The following is a 20,238-nucleotide window of genomic DNA, read 5'->3' as shown; positions in this document are numbered from 1 at the left end:
GGAGGCGGGGTGTCAGTGCAGGCCGCAGGGTCCATGATGAGTTTTTGTTCCCTGTGCAGAAGCTTAGGGGTGGCCGCCATGGCATACGATGCCACCAGACACTTTACAGCCAGAATCTTGGTAATCAGAGGTGACGTGAGGAGGCGTTTCTGGCTCTGCTAGGTGTAAATGAATTCTGTTTTCTACACGGTGCAGTGGAGCTGCCTGTGGGATGTCCAAGTGAGGTGCCTGGGAGGGAGTTGGCCCTTCAGGTCTTGGGCTCAGGGGCACTGTTGACCATGAGGCCTGCTGGTCTATAGGCCACATTTGAAGGTGACATTGAGACTGCCCAGAGCATAAGGAAGGATCAGAGGTGCAGCTGTGGGAACTCCAGGCAGATGGCGTGGAGACCTGCGACCCCATGGGGGAGGGAGGGCGTGACGCAGCGTCATGGACAGAGACCTGGGTTCCCAGTCAGGGCGTGGTGCAGCATCGTCAGCAGTGAAAAGAGTTTCGTTTACTGGGTGTCACGTGCCACAGAGACTTTTCTTTGAGTACAGGCCAAATTCGTGGGCTTTGCTTTATTCCGACTGTGGTCCCCATCTGTGTATTTCATTTTCTGGGCATGTTTTACATGACGTTGTACTGGGCCCTGTACTGGTTAAAGCTACTGTTCGCTGTTTATAGAGAATTTAAGCTCCTCCAGGGCCTGGGCACCCGGGTCAGTGTGCTGAGCTCAAGCCTTGGCATGAAGTGGGTATGTGCTAGAATGCCAGTTATTTTTCTGTTATAAAAGTAGCGTCTTATATGGCCTTTTTGTTTGTGAGTCTTTTAAAAAAAAAAAAAAAGTAGAAGCCGGGTGGGGTGACTCACGCCTGTAATCCCAGCACTTTGGGAGGCCAAGGCGGGTGGATCACCTGAGGTCAGGAGTTTGAGATCAGTCTGACCAACACGGTGAAACCCCGTCTCTACTAAAAAAGAAAAAAAAAATGGATGTGGTCGCAGGTGCCTGTAGTCCCAGCTACTGGGGAGCCTGAGGCAGGAGAATCACTTAAATCCAGGAGGCAGAGATTGCAGTGAGCCAAGATCACGCCAGTGCACTCCAGCCTGGGCAACAGAGTGAGACTCTGTCTCAAAAAATAAAATAAAATCAATAAATAAATGTATAAATATCTATTTTCATCTTAGAGCAACCTTATGAGATCGTGTGAATAATTGTGCTTCCTCTGCACCTTTTTTCAGGGCTATGACACACCGTTGCATTTTGCTTGTAAGTTTGGAAGTGCAGATGTAGTCAACGTGCTTTCGTCACACCATTTGATTGTAAAAAACCCAAGGAATAAATATGATAAAACACCTGAAGATGTAAGTACTTATTAAAATTCAGTTACTATCTGGAGTTAGAAATGAAAAGACATAAATGGACAGTCTGTTATCACAGGCACAGGGAAGCCACAAGGAGCTCTGTGTGAGTGTGTTTGCCTTATGGGACATGTTAGAACCCTGGCTGTTGGGTCAGATGCACTTTGTGAAGATGATGCATCTGTAGAACCAGGAGGGAAGGAACTGACCCGGTTTGCTGATTTTATTTTCCTAAAACTGGCAGTCAGTTGCTTTAAACAGCTCACAGTCTTTTATCAAGTTCCCTTTCTGAACACGTCAGTTGACCAGAGTCAAAGAGAACAGAAGTAATGATGGTGGTGGTGATGGTGATGGTGATGACGGTGGTAGAATGATGGTGCTGGTGAGAATGATGGTGATGGTGAGAGTGATGATGGTGGTAGTGAGAATGATGGTGGTGATAGTGAAGATGGTAATGGTGGTGATGGTGGTAGTGGTGAGGATTGTGGTAATGGTGACGGTGAGGATGATGATGGTGGTGATGGTAGTGAGGATGATGATGGTTGTGATGATGATGGTGATGATTATGGTGTGATGGTGGTGATGGTGATTATGGTGATGATGGTGGTAGTGAGAATGGTGGTGATGATGGTGATGCTGGTGATGGTGAAGGTGGTGATGGTGGTAGTGGTGAGGATTGTGGGAATGGTGACAGTGAGGATGATGATGCTGGTGATGGTGATGAGATGATGCTGGTGATGGTGATGAGGTGATGATGGTGATGGTTGTGGTGATGAGGATGATGGTGGTGAGGATGGTGATGAAGATAGTGATGGTGATGATGTGATGGTGAGGATGAAGATCGCAGTGATGATGGTGTTGGCAGAGGTGATGGTGATGGTGACGATGGTGGTGAGGATGACGATGCTGAAAGCAGCTAAATTGTATTCAGCTCAGTGTGCACCAAGCGCTGTGCTAAGCTTCTCACACATACGTACTCATCTGACCCAGAAAAGCGTGGTCAGTCAGGCCTCATCATGACCCTGAGCAGCTGAGCAAAGTGCACCTTACAAAGGGCAGAAGTACGTTCTGTGCCCGCAAAGTGCCAGACGTATCTGGACCTTCTGAGAACTGAAAGACAAGTTTGATGTTTCTGTGTATTACAGCTGTGAGCTGTCCACGGTCTAGCAGCCCTTTAGAAATAAAAGCTGTAAGAATCTTCCGGTGGCAGTGGCCTCTCCTACACCCCCTCTGTAACTGCTGTTATTGCATAAGCAATACATCCACTTGCCATAGAAAATTTAAAATACTGCTTGACCAAAAAGAATAAAATTCACCAGAAAATTCTACAACTGAGAAATTGCCATTATTTTGCATATGTATGATTTAATTTGTGTGTGTGTGTATGTGTGTGTGTGTGTGTGTGTGTGTGTGAGAATATCTGCACTTATTCAGCATAAGAATGGCATTTGGTAACTAAAAACTCCTGGCATTTTATTTTAATTTTTTATTTTTATTTTTTTATTTATTTTTTGAGACGGAGTCTCACTCTGTCTCCCAGGCTGGAGTGCAGTAGCACGATCTCGGCTCACTGCAAGCTCCGCCTCCCAGGTTCACGCCATTCTCCTGCCTCAGTCTCCCGAGTAGCTGGGACTACAGGCGCCCGCCAACACGCCTGGCTAATTTTTTATATTTTTAGTAGAGACGGGGTTTCACCATGTTGACCAGGATGGTCTTGATCTCCTGACCTCGTGATCCGTCCGCCTCTGCCTCCCAAAGTGCTGGGATTACAGGCGTGAGCCCCCGCGCCTGGCCTAACTCCTGGCATTTTAAAAAGCATTTGACTTTTTAAAGCTTACAATCCAGTACAGACTCAAAAATGTGGTTGTTTTCCTAGTTTTAGTCAGTTTCTCTCACAGGCTGGCTCCTTTCCTTCCTTTTATTTGAGGGTTGTTAGTTTTTCTGTAGTTTCTAGCACAAGTTTGTATTTTGCTGCAGTTCTCCAAGGCTGAGAAATTTGATTTCTGTAGTGGCAAAAATAGAACATTCTTGTTCCGTGTTAGTTAGGAGCTCCACCTTGACCCAGCCTCACAACAAAAAGCTTATGTATGATGAGGCTTCTTTTTTTTTTTTTTTTTTTTTTTTTGAGACGGAGTCTCGCTCTGTCGCCCAGGCTGGAGTGCAGTGGCCGGATCTCAGCTCACTACAAGCTCCGCCTCCCGGGTTTACGCCATTCTCCTTCCTCAGCCTCCCGAGTAGCTGGGACTACAGGCGCCCGCCACCTCGCCCGGCTGGTTTTTTGTACTTTTTAGTAGAGACGGGGTTTCACCGGGTTAGCCAGGATGGTCTCGATCTCCTGACCTCGTGATCCGCCCGTCTCGGCCTCCCAAAGTGCTGGGATTACAGGCTTGAGCCACCGCGCCCGGCCGATGAGGCTTCTTGTAAGTGAAACTCAGACACCTGAGAAAGTTAGAAACATGTTCACATGCCTCCTGCTTTTACTTGACGGTGTGCTTGTATGTTTTCCTCTCCTTGCAGACAGTTAGAAAATGCAGAATAGCATGAAGAAAAAGTAAATTTACCCATAATCCCAGAGGGTGTTCTCTTAGCTGTCCCCTTAGACTTTTAGAAAGACTGCACTCTTCACACAGTTTTTGATTGTGAGCTTTATTAAATCTTTAGCACTAAGATACTATTCTGCTTTACTGACTTTAAAACTTACTTTTCTAAAATCATTGTAATGATAAGGAAATATTGCAATCAAATAAGATTTAGACACACTTTTTATTCAATAGGTGATTTGTGAAAGAAGCAAAAATAAATCTGTGGAACTGAAGGAGCGGATCAGAGAGTATTTAAAGGGTAAGATGGGGAGTTGGTGCCTGGATCGTGGGATCCGTGGTGGGAAGGGCCTTGGAGTGTTGGGGGAACAGAGCAGAGCTTTGCTTTTCTGAGCTCCCCGGGCGTGTGCCGGCTCCCCTCGGAAGCCTCTTCTCGGGATCATCCTTTCTTCTGAGCTCTCCCAGCTCACTTGCCCCCTCTTTTCCTATTATCCCTTCTCTGAAGTCTTGTATCTGTTCCTTGAGCTTTCTGTGAGAGAACTTTTTTGAGGTTGTGTGTCGCTGCCTGTTGCCCGTGGCCTCACCCCTGGATCCACAGGTCTCTCCCACAGCAGCTTCATTGTGATGGCTTCTCTTCAGGTAGAGCCTGCAGTTGACAAAGAACAGCTCAGGGAGAGGCAGGGCCCAGAGCTCCTTGGTTGGGTGGCTGGCCTGGCTTTTGTGTGTCTGCCTGTGTTGGGGTGGGAGTCGTCCCTGGGGTCACTCCCTGGGGTCGCCCCGTCACCCTCTGCCTGTGTTGGGGTGGGGGTCGTCTCCCTGGGGTCGCCCCGTCACCCTCTGCCTGCGTTCGGGTGGGGATCGTCCCTGGGGTCACTCCCTGGGGTCACCCCATCACTCTCTGCCTGCGTTCGGGTGGGGGTCGTCCCTGGGGTCACTCCCTGGGGTCGCCCCGTCACTCTCCGCCTGTGTTGGGGTGGGGGTCGTCCCTGGGGTCGCCCCGTCACTCTCTGCCTGTGTTGGGGTGGGGGTCGTCCCTGGGGTCACTCCCTGGGGTCGCCCCGTCACTCTCCGCCTGTGTTGGGGTGGGGGTCGTCCCTGGGGTCGCCCCGTCACTCCTTTGGTTCCAAAGCCGCCGCCCTCCTCCTCCTCCTCCTCCAGCTCCTGCCTTGGCTCTGGGATGTTCCCTCCCCACTCGCCTCTGGGAGAGGCTTTACTTTCTGGACCGCCCTCCTGTAGTCAGCAGCTTCCCGTTGGCCCCTGTGCCTCGCGGTTTGTAGGTGCCAGGCGTGTGAAAATGGCTGGTTTCAGAGATGGCTTTTCCCTGCCGTCTTCCTCTGTTTTCGTGAACTTTGGAAGATGACACGTCTAGAAGCGCCTCTTCTTTGCTGTCTTAGCTCGAAGTCTGGAGCTTCTGCTTGCTGGTGAGATTGAAGCAGACGCTGAGATCCTTTCGCCCTCCTGCCTGTTTTTCTCTGTCTCGGATTCCATTCCTGTCTAAAACTCTGTCTCCATTTAAAGCAGGGTCTGCAAATGACTGCTTTTAAAAATAAAATTGTATTAGCACAAAGCTATGACCACCATTTGTACACTGTCCGGGTTCTTTCCCAGCACACAGTGACTTGTGGCCTACTGAGCCTAATTATTTACTGTCTGACCTTGTATGGAAGTGTACCAACCCCACTCTAAGGTATCAAGAGCCTCTGCTTGTCCCCTGATCTCTTCCCATCCTAAGTGTAATTTGTTAATTATACTTCTTCTGCGTGTGTAGCTGTGCACAGGACATGAATCCTGCATGCTGCTAGCGCTGAGAGTTCCTCCTCAGGGCCATTGAGGCCTCGCTCCAGAGGCCCAGCTGGAACTTTTGGAGGCCCTTGGAACACACGGCTGTGTTGCCAGAACATCCTGAAGAACTGAGAGTCTGCTCTGGATTTTCAAACCACGCTGTCAGAAATGCTTTGCAACCCTGACATTAGGCATTGCTTCACGATGGTACTGAGGAAGCACTTCTGTCCGAGAAGTCCTTGCCTATGTGTGATAGTAAAACACTGTTGCCTCTAAGATCTGCCCCAGCAGCTGTTTGCTGAGGAGAAGGCAGCACTGTGAGATCCATGTTCCTGTGGGCTGAGCTACACAGCACCTCCAGAATGCCTGCATCTCCTTCTTGGTCCTTCTGAGGCTCGTGCAAAGCCCAGGCATGGTCAGCGTCTGTGGTCATGCTGGGGCCTCGGTCACTAGCTTCACATGCCACAGAGCCTGCTGCAGGGCTGGCTGCGTCCTGCATTCCACCCTTCCCGCCACTCAGAGAGACCCACGCTTGTGTGAAGATGAGGGGCTCTAAAGTGTTATGAGGGACAAATAGGATCAGAAAGCCAGGCACAAAACTGTCCAGAGACCGTGAGTTCCATCTGTAGATAGAAATTGTTAAAAAGGACTCAAATCAATATGCCAAAAAAGTAAACGTTAGTATTTTATGAGTAAATTATAGGTAAATTCTACCGTATACTTACCATGCACCGTATACTGTATATACTATATGTTTTCTTTTCATGTACCACTAAAAGAGGGAAAAAACTGCCATTACCTGTAAAATGCCAACGTACATATGATGCATTCAAATATAAGATATTAAAATGTAAGATAGAGTATTTGAGTTACCCTAATTTTCAGTATGGAAAATTAGTACTCGAGTGGAAATTCTTCAGTACCTTCAGTACTCTTGAATGGAAATTACCGTACTTTTTCTTAACTTCCGTTTTAGATCCAGGGGTGCACATGCAGGTTTGTAGTATCAGTAACTTGCACATCACCGGGGTGTAGGGGGTGGATTATTTCACCAGGTGATCAGTGTAGGTTCAGTCCTCTCCCTCCTCCTCCCTCCCTCCACCCTCAAGCAGGCCCTGCTGACTGTTGTTCCTTCTTTGCGTCCATGTGTCTCAGCATTTGGCTTCCTCTCATAAGCGAGAGCTGTGTTTGGTTTTGTTGCCTGTGTCAGTTCCCTTAGGGTCACAGCTCCAGCTCCACCCATGTGGCTTCAGAGGACATGATCTTGTTCTTAATATCCCGTGGTCGATACGTACCACATTTTCTTTATCCAGTCGACTGTTGATGGGCATACAGCACTTTTACAATTAGAAAAAAATTAAAAGCATAAAAACTATGATAAGTGCTGGGCACAGTGGCTCATGCCTGTAATCCCAGCACTTTGGGAGGCCGAGGTGGGCGGATCACGAGGTCAGGAGATCGAGACCATCCTGGCTAACATGGTGAAACCTCGTCTCTACTAAAAATACAAAAAAATTAGCCAGGCGTGGTAGCGGGCGCCTGTAGTCCCAGCTACTCGGGAGGCTGAGGCAGGAGAATGGCGTGAACCAGGGAGGCGGAGCTTGCAGTGAGCCGAGATCACGCCACTGCACTCCAGCCTGGGCGACAGAGCAAGACTCCGTCCCCAAAAAAAAAAAAAAAAAAAAAAAACAAAACAAAACTATAATAAGCCTTTAACATAAGAAATTCCCAGGCGTTCCTGAGCAGCGTGACTGACTGTAAAGGAAGCCTCTTGAGTCTAGGTCTCCAGGGTCTGTGTTTGAAAGCAGGACGAGGTGGTGTGTGGCCTCCATGCAACCTACAGAACCTCATGACACTATCCTGTGTGACTTTATTGCACTGTCCCATGGGACCTGAGGACACTACTTTTCCTTGTGCTTTCCATACTTCACATCCAAGTGCCGTGTGATGCCAGATCTGTTGAGAGATGCGTATTCAGTGATGCAAACTGTAAACTAGAACAGAGGCAGGACTGAGAAGCGAGGAGGCCGGGCATGGCGGCCCACACCTGCGATAAAATACCACAGAGGCAGAATTGAGAAGCAAGGAGGCCGGGCACGGCGGCCCACACCTATGATAAAATACCACAGAGGCAGAATTGAGAAGCAAGGAGGCCAGGCACGGCGGCCCACACCTGTAATCCCAGAACTTTTGGAGGTGGAGGTGGGATGATCGCTTGCATCCAGGCATTCGAGACCAGCCTGGGCAACAGAGCAAGACCCCATCTCTACAAAAAGTAAAAGATTAGCCAGGTGTGGTGGCGCCTGTTGTCCCAGCCACTCGAGTATGAGGTGGGAGGATCACTTGAGCCTGGGAGTTGGAGGCTGCGTAAGCCATGATCATACCACAGCACTCCTGCCTGGGTGATGGAGTGAGACTGTCTGAAACTAAGAGGGGAAAAGAGAGAAGGAATAAAATAAAACTTTTTTTTTTGTTTTTTGAAACAGATTCTCACTCTGTCGCTCAGGCTGGTGTGTAGTGGCGTGATCTCGGCTCACTGCAACTTCCACCTCCTGAGTTCAAGTGATTCTCTTGTCTCAGCCTCCTGAGTAGCTGGAATTACAGGCGTGTGCCACCACACCCAGCTAATTTTTGTATTTTTAGTAGAGATGGGGTTTTATCATGTTGGCCAGGCTGGTCTTGAACTCCTGACCTCAAGTGATCCGTGCACCTCAGCCTCCCAAAGTGGTGGGATTACAGGCGTGAACCACCGCACCTGGCTGGAATGAAATATAACTTATTTTTAAAATGTATTAAGCGCCTATTGTGTGCTAATCTTATTCACTCAGGTCTGACCCCTCAGTCCTTTAACTACCTGGGGCTTCCTTTTCTTTTCTTTCTTGTAGCAGTGGAGGAAAGTGAGGCTGGTTAAGTGAAGTGAGCTCTGAGACCTCGTGTGACTTTGTTTCCATTGCATCCATTTGCATTAAGTGAAGGGAGCTCTGGCGCAAACCAGCCTCTGCCCTGTCGGTTGGATCCATTTGCAGAGGCCTTGGCAAGGGCTTGTGTGACCCCCGTGCTGATCACCAGACCTGACCTGCGGAGGGGGCAGAAGCCTGCAGCCAGTGCTTGTCTCTTCCCTCAGGTCACTACTACGTGCCTCTCCTGAGAGCAGAAGACACTTCTTCTCCAGTCATCGGGGAGCTGTGGTCCCCAGACCAGACGGCTGAGGCCTCTCACGTCAGCCGCCATGGAGGCAGCCCCCGAGACCCAGTGCTGACCCTGAGAGCCTTCGCGGGGCCCCTGAGTCCGGCCAAGGTGAGCTGCCGTCGAAGCTTCTGGAAGCGGTGCCTGGCTGTCCCTATGCTGCAGTTCTGAGTGTTCCAGCCTTGGCCTGTGCGTAGTCTCAGGGGCCACGTCCTGTGGAGCCCAGGGCTGTCCTCATCTCAAACCGTCCACCAGTGAGTGGTGGTGAGAACACCGGCCAGAGAAATGTGTGTTCTTGGCTCTGTGGCTTGCTCACCAGGGCCGGTGTGCTGGGAGCCACACGTCTCAACAACGCAGATATTCCGTGGGCCAGCCGCGTCCTGTGCGCGCGTCGCCCTGTTCTTTCTGTGTCGACGGCCCATCTCAGGGCACCTTGCTGGTGTAGCGAGGCTGCCCGTTGTGACTAGGAAAGCTCCATCTGCACGTCCACCTGACCACGTTTCCCCATGGCTGCAGCCCCCACTGGCTTCCTCTCAGACGAAATGCTCCAGGCCAGTCCCTCTCCTGGAAGCCTCAGCCCCCGGGTTCATCCCTGATGTTCGGAGAAATCCTTGATGATGGTGTTGGTGGGCCAAAGGTTGTAGACGTTTTTTTATTTATAATTGACAATTCAATTCTTTCTCCTATTGAAATATTTCACATACTGACTTGTACATATAATCCTGCCCTGAAAACTTTCTAAATAAGTTATGATGAAAATGGCTCCAGGCCGGGCGCGGTGGCTCACGCCTGTAATCCCAGCACTTTGGGAGGCTGAGGTGGGCAGACCACGAGGTCAGGAGATGGAGACCATCCTGGCTAACACGGTGAAACCCCGTCTCTACTAAAAAAATACAAAACGTTAGCTAGGCATGGTGGTGGGCGCCTGTGGTCCCAGCTACTCAGGAGGCTGAGGCAGGAGAATGGCGGGAACCCGGGAGGCGGAGCTTGCAGCGAGCCGAGATCACACCACTGCCCTCCAGCCTGGGCAACAGAGCGAGACTCTGTCTCAAAAGAAAAAAAAAAATGGCTCCAAAATTAGGTGGTATCAGGTAGGATTAGGTCAGATCCATAAAGCATAAAGCCCTAGGAAGAGTGACTAAGAAAGATCAACGCTGGTTTCTTCTCCTGCGATGGGAGCAGTGTTAGATGTGTGTTGGTGTGGCAGCTCCAAGCCGTCTGCTGTCCTCAGGGTGACGCCTCACGCTCGGGCCCTCCTGGTTCTGAACCTCACAGCCCAGACTGGGCTGCAAGAAAGGAGATCGCCTCCCCTCCCCCAGGTCAGAGTGCAGCCATGCGGCCACTCAGCCATGCCACAGGTGGGCATGTGGCCCAGGGATCTGCTAGTGAAGGGGAGAGAAGGAGGGGCGTCAGGAGACAGGCAGCTGCTGCGATTTCCCCAGATGAGGGGCGTGGTGCCTGGCACGGCTCAATACATTTTTTTTTCTTCATAGGCAGAAGATTTTCGCAAACTCTGGAAAACTCCACCTCGAGAGAAAGCAGGCTTCCTTCACCACGTCAAGAAATCAGACCCAGAAAGAGGCTTTGAGAGAGTGGGAAGGTACTGAAAGGCTGAGCCGTGGCACCGTGGAGCACGCAGTTGGTCGTGTTTTCATTAATGACGGAAAATCAAATCACAGCTTCTAAGTACCAATTGCCAGGAAGCCTTTACTGGGAGACTTGGTTCTTTTCATGAAGGTCTAATTCCTTGTGGATGTTGGACACGCTGCAGTTGTTGTTGCAGAATTCTAGCTTAAGCCAGTTCCATCCCATACCTGGGGGATGTCTGCAGTGCCTTCTTTCCTTTTCTAGTTGGAGTTCTTTATTGATTCTGGGACATGTTTCTAAGGAGCCTTAATATTTTATAGAAGGTACTGCATAATGGTATGGATTCCTTGGGGAAAAGAAGTGCACAGCCACAAAGCTAAGTTGTGTTGTAATCAAATAAAGCTTCGTGGTATTGTTTAGAATATTTTTGCAAAATACGTGCCCATTGTCAGGTGTACAAGTGGAACCCAGAAGGACCTCCAGGCTTTCGTGTGCTGTGACTAGAACCACGGGCAAGTTCACAGGGCTGTTCCGTGGTCATGAACACGTCCGTCTGTGGGAGCTGAACTGTGTGACCTGGGTTGCTGGCGTGAGGGTCTGTCGGGCTGAGGCCTCCTTCCTTCCCGCGGCCGGTTCACAGCTCATGAGAGCTCTGCCGGGTCCTGCTTACCCTGTGAGGAGGAGTGCGGTTTCAGAAAATGCGAAGTGTGATTTTAGCCGCCAGTTAAGGATAAAGTAAAATTATAGCCATGATTGCAGACATTGCTCTGGTACTTGAAGCTTTAGTGGCTTTTTTCTGTGTAGTTCTGAGTATTTTTTCTGTTGTCGTAACTGGTTAATTGTGTTTTATTTCTTACAGAGAGCTAGCTCATGAGCTGGGGTATCCCTGGGTTGAATACTGGGAATTTCTGGGCTGTTTTGTTGATCTGTCTTCCCAGGAAGGCCTGCAAAGACTAGAAGAATATCTCACACAGCAGGAAATAGGCAAAAAGGCTCAACAAGAAACAGGAGAAAGGGAAGCCTCCTGCCGAGATAAAGCCACCATGTCTGGTAAGCTCCTGCAGGTGTGGCCGTGGCAGCTGGGACGGGTCCCCTGTGGCCGGGGTCTAAACACGTGCAGACATGGCCGTGGCAGCTGGGACGGGTCCCCCTGTGGCCGGGGTCTAAACACGTGCAGACGTGGCCGTGGCAGCTGGGACGGGTCCCCCGTGGCCGGGGTCTAAACACGTGCAGACGTGGCCGTGGCAGCTGGGACGGGTCCCCCTGTTGCCGGGGTCTAAACACATGCAGACGTGGCCGTGGCAGCTGGGACGGGTCCCCCTGTGGCCGGGGTCTAAACATGTGCAGGTGCAGCCGTGGCAGCTGGGACGGGTCCCCCTGTGGCCGGGGTCTAAACACGTGCAGACGTGGCCGTGGCAGCTGGGACGGGTCCCCCTGTGGCCGGGGTCTAAACACGTGCAGACGTGGCCATGGCAGCTGGGACGGGCCCCCCGTGGCCGGGGTCTAAACACGTGCAGACGTGGCCATGGCAGCTGGGACGGGTCCCCCTGTGGCCGGGGTCTAAACACGTGCAGACGTGGCCATGGCAGCTGGGACGGGTCCCCCTGTGGCTGGGGTCTAAACATGTGCAGGTGCAGCCGTGGCAGCTGGGATGGGTCCCCCTGTGGCCGGGGTCTAAACACGTGCAGACGTGGCCGTGGCAGCTGGGACGGGTCCCCCTGTGGCCGGGGTCTAAACACGTGCAGACGTGGCCATGGCAGCTGGGACGGGCCCCCCGTGGCTGGGGTCTAAACACGTGCAGATGTGGCCATGGCAGCTGGGACGGGTCCCCCTGTGGCCGGGGTCTAAACACGTGCAGACGTGGCCATGGCAGCTGGGACGGGTCCCCCTGTGGCCGGGGTCTAAGCACGTGCAGACGTGGCCATGGCAGCTGGGACGGGCCCCCCGTGGCCGGGGTCTGACAGGATACACACATCTGTTTCTCATTTCTGTCGGTGTTTTTAATGTAGAGGTCTGTCTGGTACTTTCCTTTAGGTTAATGTTTTTTGAGACGGAATCTTGCTTTGTCACTGAGGCTGGAGTGCAGTGGCACAATCTTGGCTTACTGCAAGCTCCACCTCCTGGGTTCAAGCGATTCTTCTGCTTCAGCCTCCTGAGTAGATGGGACTATAGGCGCCTGCCACCACACCCGGCTAATTTTCGTATTTTGTTTTAGTAGAGACGGGGTTTCACCATATTGACCAGGCTGGTCTTGAACTCCTGACCTCGGCCTCCCAGAGTGCTGGGAAGGTTAATGTTAAATGGGGTGTGTGTTGGGGAGGATATTTGAAAAATAATGACATCGCTTTCAGCAGTATTGCTATTTCTGCTTGTTTTTTCATTACCCAAAATCTAATATGTTTCATTCTGTGCCATTTTTTCAAAACTCATAATAGTTGAACTCCACTGGCTGAGACTATGATATTTTAGATTTGGCATATTTTCAGGAAAAAGACAAAGAGGAGTGCACACCAGAATACCGGTGCATATCAGACACCGGGACGCAAAGCGCTTCACGCGGTGCATATCAGACACCGGGACGCAAAGCGCTTCACGCAGTGCATTTCAGACACCGGGACGCAAAGCGCTTCACGCGGTGCATTTCAGACACCGGGACGCAAAGCGCTTCACGTGGTGCATTTCAGACACCGGGACGCTAAGCGCTTCACGCGGTGCATTTCAGACACCGGGACGCTAAGCGCTTCACGCGGTGCATATCAGACACCGGGACGCACGCGGTGCATTTCAGACACCGGGACGCTAAGCGCTTCACGCGGTGCATTTCAGACACCGGGACGCTAAGCGCTTCACGCAGTGCATTTCAGACACCGGGATGCAAAGCGCTTCACGCGGTGCATTTCAGACACCGGGACGCTAAGCGCTTCACGCGGTGCATTTCAGACACTGGGATGCAAAGTGCTTCCAAAGCACGGATGCAGTGAATGGAAAGATCATGATGGAAGAGGTTAATCTACACAAAATCTAAAAGTGATTCATAAAAACATCAATGATGGCCAGGTGCGGCGGCTCACGCCTGTAATCCCAGCACTTTGGGAGGCCGAGGTGGGTGGATTCCTGAAGCCCAGGAGTTCGAAAGCAGCCTGAGCAACATAGTGAGACTCCGTCTCTATTTTTTAAGAAAACAAATTTACTAATAGAGATTTGAATCTGCTAAAAAAGCAGATATACAGTTTAAACTGTGTGAGTGTGTGAGTGTGCATGTGAAAGAGAGTGAGTGTGAGAGTGTGTGTGAGAGTGTGTGTGTGAGAGCGTGTGTGTGTGTGAGCGTGTGTGTGTGAGTGTGTGTGTGTGAGAGTGTGAGTGTGTGTGTGTGTGTGTGTGAATGTGTAAGGTCAGAATAGAGCCATTAGCCCACAAGACACTTCATTTATAAAACAAACTCCCTGGAATGATAGAAAATGAAAATGACTGACATACATTAAACTAAGAAGCAATGAATCTTGGAAAGTCACCTGTGACTCTCAACCATAGAACTAGAGAGAAGTCAGTGCAGTGGTTATACGGGAAGCACTGAAATCTGACCTTGCTGTGCTGTAGCTGACGGTGGCACAGAACTCCCTTCTATGAAGTGGCCTCACTTCCTGTGTTGTCTTGTGACTATGTACATTTTAATTAATAACTATTACATAAAGTTGACTCATTTCCTAAGGAGCACGAGCCACAGTTCAAGTGTTCTGGACCCCCTTGTGGCCAGGGTCGTCATCGTGAAACACCAAATGGGACATTTCTGTTGCCTGTCGGACAGGGCTGCGCCCAGGAGCTCTTCCATGTTGTCTTCACAGCTAAAGCGCAGCAGTGCTGCTTCATGGAGTTGTTCTGCACAATCTTCTGGGATCCTGTGGGGCTCTGTGACACTCGGAGCCCCTGGGGTTGCAGTAGATCAGAGCTGGAGTGAGGGCTGGAGGGCAGCTGGGGGTGCAGGGCGGTCATCTCACCCATCACCTGGGCGGCCCTTGGCCTTTCATTTCCCTTCCTTTGAAAGAAAAGAAGTCAGCCTGGCAGCTTTTTTTTTCCTCCTTCCCTGAAGTAGGGTCTCACTCTGTGGCACAGGCTGGGGCATCACAGCCCACTGCAGCCTCCACCTCCTGGGCTCAAGCGATCCTCCCACTCGAGCCTCCCAAATAGCTGAGACTACAGGTGAGTGCCACCATGGCAGCTAATTTTTCTATAGAGAACGGGGTTTCGCTATGTTGCCCAGGCAGTCTTGAACTCCTGGGGTCCGGCGACCCCCCTGCCGTGGCCTCCCAGAATGCCGGGATTGCAGGTGTGAGCTTCCGCGCCTGGCCCAGCAGCCTGATTGCATCTGCAGGGTCCTGTTTGCCCTTTCCCGGGGAGTCGTGTGGGTGGTTTTCCATTGTGAAATCTGATGAGTAGGATTTGAATGTAAGAGTTGTGGTTGCTGGGGTCATGGCGGTTGGTCACGGACGGAGCGGAGCAGCTCCATGGCTTCCTGTCATTCCTGTCACTGAAGTGCTCCTTGTCCTCCTCACAGGCAGCAACTCCATTTCTGTGAGGGCGTTTCTAGATGAAGATGACATGAGCTTGGAAGAAATAAAAAATCGGCAAAATGCAGCTCGAAATAACAGCCCGCCCACAGTTGGTGCTTTTGGATACGCGAGGTGCAGCATCTTCCCCTTGGAGCAGGAGGCAGACCTCATAGAAGCCGCCGAGCCAGGCGGTCCACACAGCAGCAGAAATGGGCTCTGCCATCCTCTGAGTCACAGCAGGACCCTGGTGGGCAAGAGACCAAAGGCGCCCCGTGGGGAGGAAGCCCATCTGCCACCTGTCTCGGATTTGACTGTTGAGTTTGATAAACTGAATTTGCAAAATGTAGGAAGTAGCGTTTCTAAGACACCAGATGAAAATACGAAAACTAAAGATAAGATCCTGACTTCAAGAATCGATGCAGTAGAAAGAGACTTGTTAGAGTCTCCTCCTCCCGCAGACCAACTCGGGACCGGCCGCAGGAGGACGGAAAGCGAAATGTCAGCCAGGATCGCTAAAATGTCCTTGAGTCCCAGCAGCCCCGGGCACGAGGGTCAGCTGGAGGTCACGAGGGAACCGGCCAGGCGGCTTTTCCTTTTTGGGTAGGCTTGTGTTGCCCTGTGCACGCCTGCGGTGCTGTTTCCAAACCTGCTCCTTTCCTACTCACGCTTGTTTGCTTTCTGTTTTTGAGATGGAGTCTCGCTGTGTCGCCCAGGCTGGAGTGCAGTGGCGTGATATCGGTTCACTGTAACCTCCACCTCCTGGGTTCAAGTGATTCTCCTGCCTCAGCCTCCCGAGTAGCTGGGACTACAGATGCCTGCCACCGCGCCTGGCTGATTTTTCTTTTTTTTCTTTTTTTTTTTTTTTGAGACAGAGTCTCGCTCTGTCGCCCAGGCTGGAGTGCAGTGGCCGCATCTCGGCTCACTGCAAGCTCCGCCTCCCGGGTTTACGCCATTCTTCTGCCTCAGCCTTCTGAGTAGCTGGGACTACAGGCGCCCGCCACTTCGCCTGGCTAGTTTTTTGTATTTTTTTAGTAGAGACGGGGTTTCACTGTGTTAGCCAGGATGGTCTCGATATCCTGACCTCGTGATCCGCCCGTCTTGGCCTCCCAAAGTGCTGGGATTACAGGCTTGAGCCACCGCGCCCGGCCTGATTTTTCTATTTTTAGTAGAGACGGGGTTTCGCCATGTTGGCCAGGCTGGTCTCAAACTCCTGACCCCGCGATCCACCTGCCTCGGCCTTCCAAAGTGCTGGGATTACAGGCGGGAGCCACCGCGCCGACCCCCACACAAGCTTTTGTGTGGACTCGCCATGTGCTTTCAGTTCCCGTCTCTGAGTCTAGCTTCTAGACGTTCTTTCTGGGTCTTCTTCTGGTTGGACTGTGGGTGATCCTAGTGTTTGCTGTTATCTGCTAGGGATGTGCCTGCCACTGGTGTGAATGATCTCTTCTAAGAATTAAATTCTTTTAGGAAGAAAAGCCATCTTGGGGTCAGTCTCAGTCTAACAGGATAAATGTCCCTAACCTTCTGGTACTGAGCACTGAGGGTGCAAATATGCAAAACTGCATTTTAACAGTGGGTGGAGGCCGGGCGCGGTGGCTGAAGCCTGTAATCCCAGCACTTTAGGAGGCCGTGGTGGGTGGATCATGAGGTCAGGAGTTCAAGACCAGCCTGGCCAAGATGGCCAAACTCTATCTCTACTAAAAATACAAAAAATTAGCCGGGGGTGGTGGCGGGCGCCTGTAGTCCCAATTACTTGGGAGGCTGAGGCAGAGAATAGTGTAAACCTGGGAGGCGGAGCTTGCAGTGAGCCGAGATGGCGCCACTGCACTCCAGCCTGGGCAACAGAGTGAGACTCCGTCTCAAAATAAAAAAAAAAAGTAGGCCGGGCGCGGTGGCTCAAGCCTGTAATCCCAGCACTTTGGGAGGCCGAGACGGGCGGATCACGAGGTCAGGAGATCGAGACCATCCTGGCTAACTCGGTGAAACCCCGTCTCTACTAAAAAAATACAAAAAAACTAGCCGGGCGAGATGGCGGGCGCCTGTAGTCCCAGCTACTTGGGGGGCTGAGGCAGGAGAATGGCGTGAACCCAGGAGGCGGAGCTTGCAGTGAGCTGAGATCCGGCCACTGCACTCCAGCCTGGGCCACAGAGCCAGCAAAAAAAAAAAAAAAAAAAAAAAAAAAAAAAAAAAAAAAAAAAAAAAAAAAAGTAGTGCTATTTTAGAGGTCTTCATGTTTTTACCAAAGATGTTTTTGCTTCTTGTATTGTGGTTTCTAGAGAGGAGCCGTCAAAACTCGATCAGGATGTTTTGTCTGCTCTTGAGTGTGCAGATGTCGACCCCCATCAGTTCCCAGCCGTGCACAGATGGAAGACTGCTGTCCTGTGCTACTCACCCTCGGACAGACAGAGGTACATGGGCCCCAGACAGCCTGTTATCCGCAGGGCAGCTGTTGGAAGCTGGCTTCTGCAGGGTCCAGTTCCAGTTAATGCGGAAGTATCAGTGGCTCTTCCTAACGCCGGCAGGCCCGTCAGCCAGGCTGTGGGTTTGGGTGTTGTGGCTCTGCACACAAGACAGATCTCCAGTTGGGTGGAAAAGCCGAACGGGTCAGCTGCTGACAAGCTGAGGGCTAGAGGGGTGGAAGCAGCAGGGTTTCTACTCAGATCACACAGGATTCTCCTGGAAACCCCCATGAGCTTGACTCTCCCAGTTGGTGCCAGGGTTCAGCAGTGCCTCTTCTCCGCCCGGGCGCATGTGCCCGCGGTGCCAGGGTTCAGCAGTGCCTCTCTGCCCGGGCGCGTGTCCCCACGGTGCCAGGGTTCAGCAGTGCCTCTCCTCACCCTGAGCGTGTGTGCTCACGGTGCCAGGGTTCAGCAGTGCCTCTCTGCCCGGGCACGTGTGCCCGCGGTGCCAGGGTTCAGCAGTGCCTCTCCTCCTCCTCTTCGCCCGGGCCCATGGGCCCGCGGTGCCAGGGTTCAGCAGTGCCTCTCCTCTGCCCAGGCGTGTGTGCCCACGGTGCCAGGGTTCAGCAGTGCCTCTCCTCTGCCCGGGCGTGTGTGCCCACGGTGCCAGGGTTCAGCAGTGCCTCTCCTTTGCCCGGGCGTGTGTGCCCACGGTGCCAGGGTTCAGCAGTGCCTCTCCTCTGCCCGGGTGCGTGTGCCCTTGGTGCCAGGGTTCAGCAGTGCCTCTCCTCCCCCTGAGCGTGTGTGCCCACGGTGCCAGGGTTCAGCAGTGCCTCTCTGCCCGGGCGTGTGTGCCCACGGTGCCAGGGTTCAGCAGTGCCTCTCTGCCCGGGCGTGTGTGCCCACGGGGCCAGGGTTCAGCAGTGCCTCTCTGCCCGGGCGTGTGTGCCCACGGGGCCAGGGTTCAGCAGTGCCTCTCTTCCCGGGCACGTGTGCGTGAGTCCTGGGCCATTATTTTCCCACTCTCTCGCTGTTCATCTCCCGGCCTGCCCGTCTGCTAACGGTTCTTTCTTGCTTTCCGCAGTTGGCCCAGTCCCGCGGTGAAAGGAAAGTTCAAGTCTCGGCTGCCAGATCTCAGTGGCCCTCACAGCTACAGTCCGGGGAGAAACGGTGCAGCTGGGAGCAACCCCGGAAAGCCGGGCCCGGGCAGTCCTGGGCGCTACAGCCCCGCGCACGGGAACCAGCTCCGCAGGATGGCGCGCCTGGCTGAGCTTGCCGCCCTGTAGGCTTAGCACTGGGCTCTCCGTTGGTTCTTCAGTTTTAAAGAAGGAAGGATCATATGTTTGTTGCTAAACTGTCACAAAGGAATATATTCTGATTAAATTATTATTAATCCTCACTTTGAGGGTGTGAGAATTTTAGAAGATTTAAATGTTTTATATAAAACTTAGATTTCTGATATTTTGGAAGTTAGAAGTTAATGAAAGCAAACTCAGATACCAATTTTCTGGAAAATGTCCATGTGGTAGTGGTGGACTTTTTAGGTGGCAATTTCTAGGTCTGAAATGTAGCAGAGGAAAGGGTGCTGAGGCAGTTGCAGGCAGGCAGCCAGGTACTCACCACAGCATCCAACAAACGCTGTGGACAAGGAAGGACTTGGCGGAGGCGTGAGCACTGATGTCCCCGCGCTGCCTGCGCTCACCAAGATGAATTGTTTGCCGCCTTGTCTTTTCCTGGGCTGGGGCAGGGGGTGGCATGATGCTGGCAGAGTCCCTGTTAGTTCGCTCGTGGGTCTCATGGTTCAGACAGAGTGCGGTGGACGGCTGGGATCAGGGAGCCCGGAGTGCGCCTCAGACTCGCAGCAACTGTTATAATTTGGGTTGTTCGGAATATTTAAGTTACTGATCGGAAGATAAAAGTAGCTTTTCTCTGTGGGAAGTCTTGCAGCCCGTAGGAGCGGTGTCAGGAGCCACGCAGAGTTCAGCAGCAGTGGAGCCAAGGTGTTCCCTGTTTCCTCAGCATGCGAGCCTTCACTGCCTGCTTTGTTCAGGTGCCAGTGTAGCAGTAATACAATCTGTAATTGTTCTGTTTTGAAGTTTATTCTGAGGCTTTTTTGAGCATAAATGATTATACGATAAAGTTACCCTTTATTTTGGAACTCATTTCAGTGGGGATCTCCTTTATAAAGAGTGTTGCGTTCAGAGGTTTAAGTCCCATTTGGGTTCCTTGCCGTGTTGATTGTAGCCTTCACCTTGGCTTGAATGAAGGTCTGTGGTCAGAATGTGTGAGGAGCTGCCTAGGTGCTCAGGAGGTACTAACTGGAGGTCGGTTTCTTCCTGAGTGTTACGGGCACCTGCTCACACAGTTGTTACTCTGTGAACATTTCCAGTGTTTCATCCAAAATGAAAACCCACCAATGCTTTTGCTAACTTCAGTGCCTTTTATAAAAATCATTTTTAAATTTCCTGAACTTGCTTTTTGAGAATATAGTGATAGTAAGTAGATACAAGATTGTTTTTGTTTGTAAAAATTCTGAATTGAACCTTTGTTTAAAAAAAAAAAGGCTTATTTCTTTCATATGACGATATCGGTGAGGAATATTGGAATCAAGATTTAAATGTTAAAATCTGATTTTGTTACACAGGGTGTCTTCGTTTGTTTTGTAGCAGACAAGACCTAGACACCAGACAGACAACACGTGCTCTTCTAAGCAGCAGCATTTTAAAAGGCATCTTGGTTCTCAAAAGAAATCAGAATATGGATATTCATAGTGATGATCTGTTTTCTCTAAAATCTTACCATATATTCTGTATATGGTTGTAAATTCAAATAGAAAGTAAAAGATTTTGGCCCTGA

General features: G+C 51.3%; 1 protein-coding gene across 2 annotated transcripts in view; it reads left to right on the top strand.

Annotated features, from left to right (window-relative positions):
* ANKLE2 (ankyrin repeat and LEM domain containing 2) overlaps nt 1–20,238 on the top strand; it is a 39,956-nt gene extending 19,718 nt beyond the window's left edge. For both annotated transcript variants that reach the window (XM_050747747.1, XM_050747749.1), the window contains exons 6-13: nt 1,222–1,344; nt 4,116–4,182; nt 8,788–8,960; nt 10,343–10,449; nt 11,296–11,486; nt 14,989–15,583; nt 17,260–17,391; nt 18,467–20,238. In XM_050747747.1, coding sequence (XP_050603704.1) covers nt 1,222–1,344; nt 4,116–4,182; nt 8,788–8,960; nt 10,343–10,449; nt 11,296–11,486; nt 14,989–15,583; nt 17,260–17,391; nt 18,467–18,668 — 1,590 coding nt within the window. In that variant the 3' untranslated portion in view covers nt 18,669–20,238. The remainder of the gene's footprint in view (nt 1–1,221; nt 1,345–4,115; nt 4,183–8,787; nt 8,961–10,342; nt 10,450–11,295; nt 11,487–14,988; nt 15,584–17,259; nt 17,392–18,466) is intronic.

Source organism: Macaca thibetana, chromosome 11 (genome assembly GCF_024542745.1).
Source record: "Macaca thibetana thibetana isolate TM-01 chromosome 11, ASM2454274v1, whole genome shotgun sequence".
NCBI classification, from domain to species: domain Eukaryota; kingdom Metazoa; phylum Chordata; class Mammalia; order Primates; family Cercopithecidae; genus Macaca; species Macaca thibetana.
This window is presented reverse-complemented; position numbering and strand designations above follow the sequence as displayed.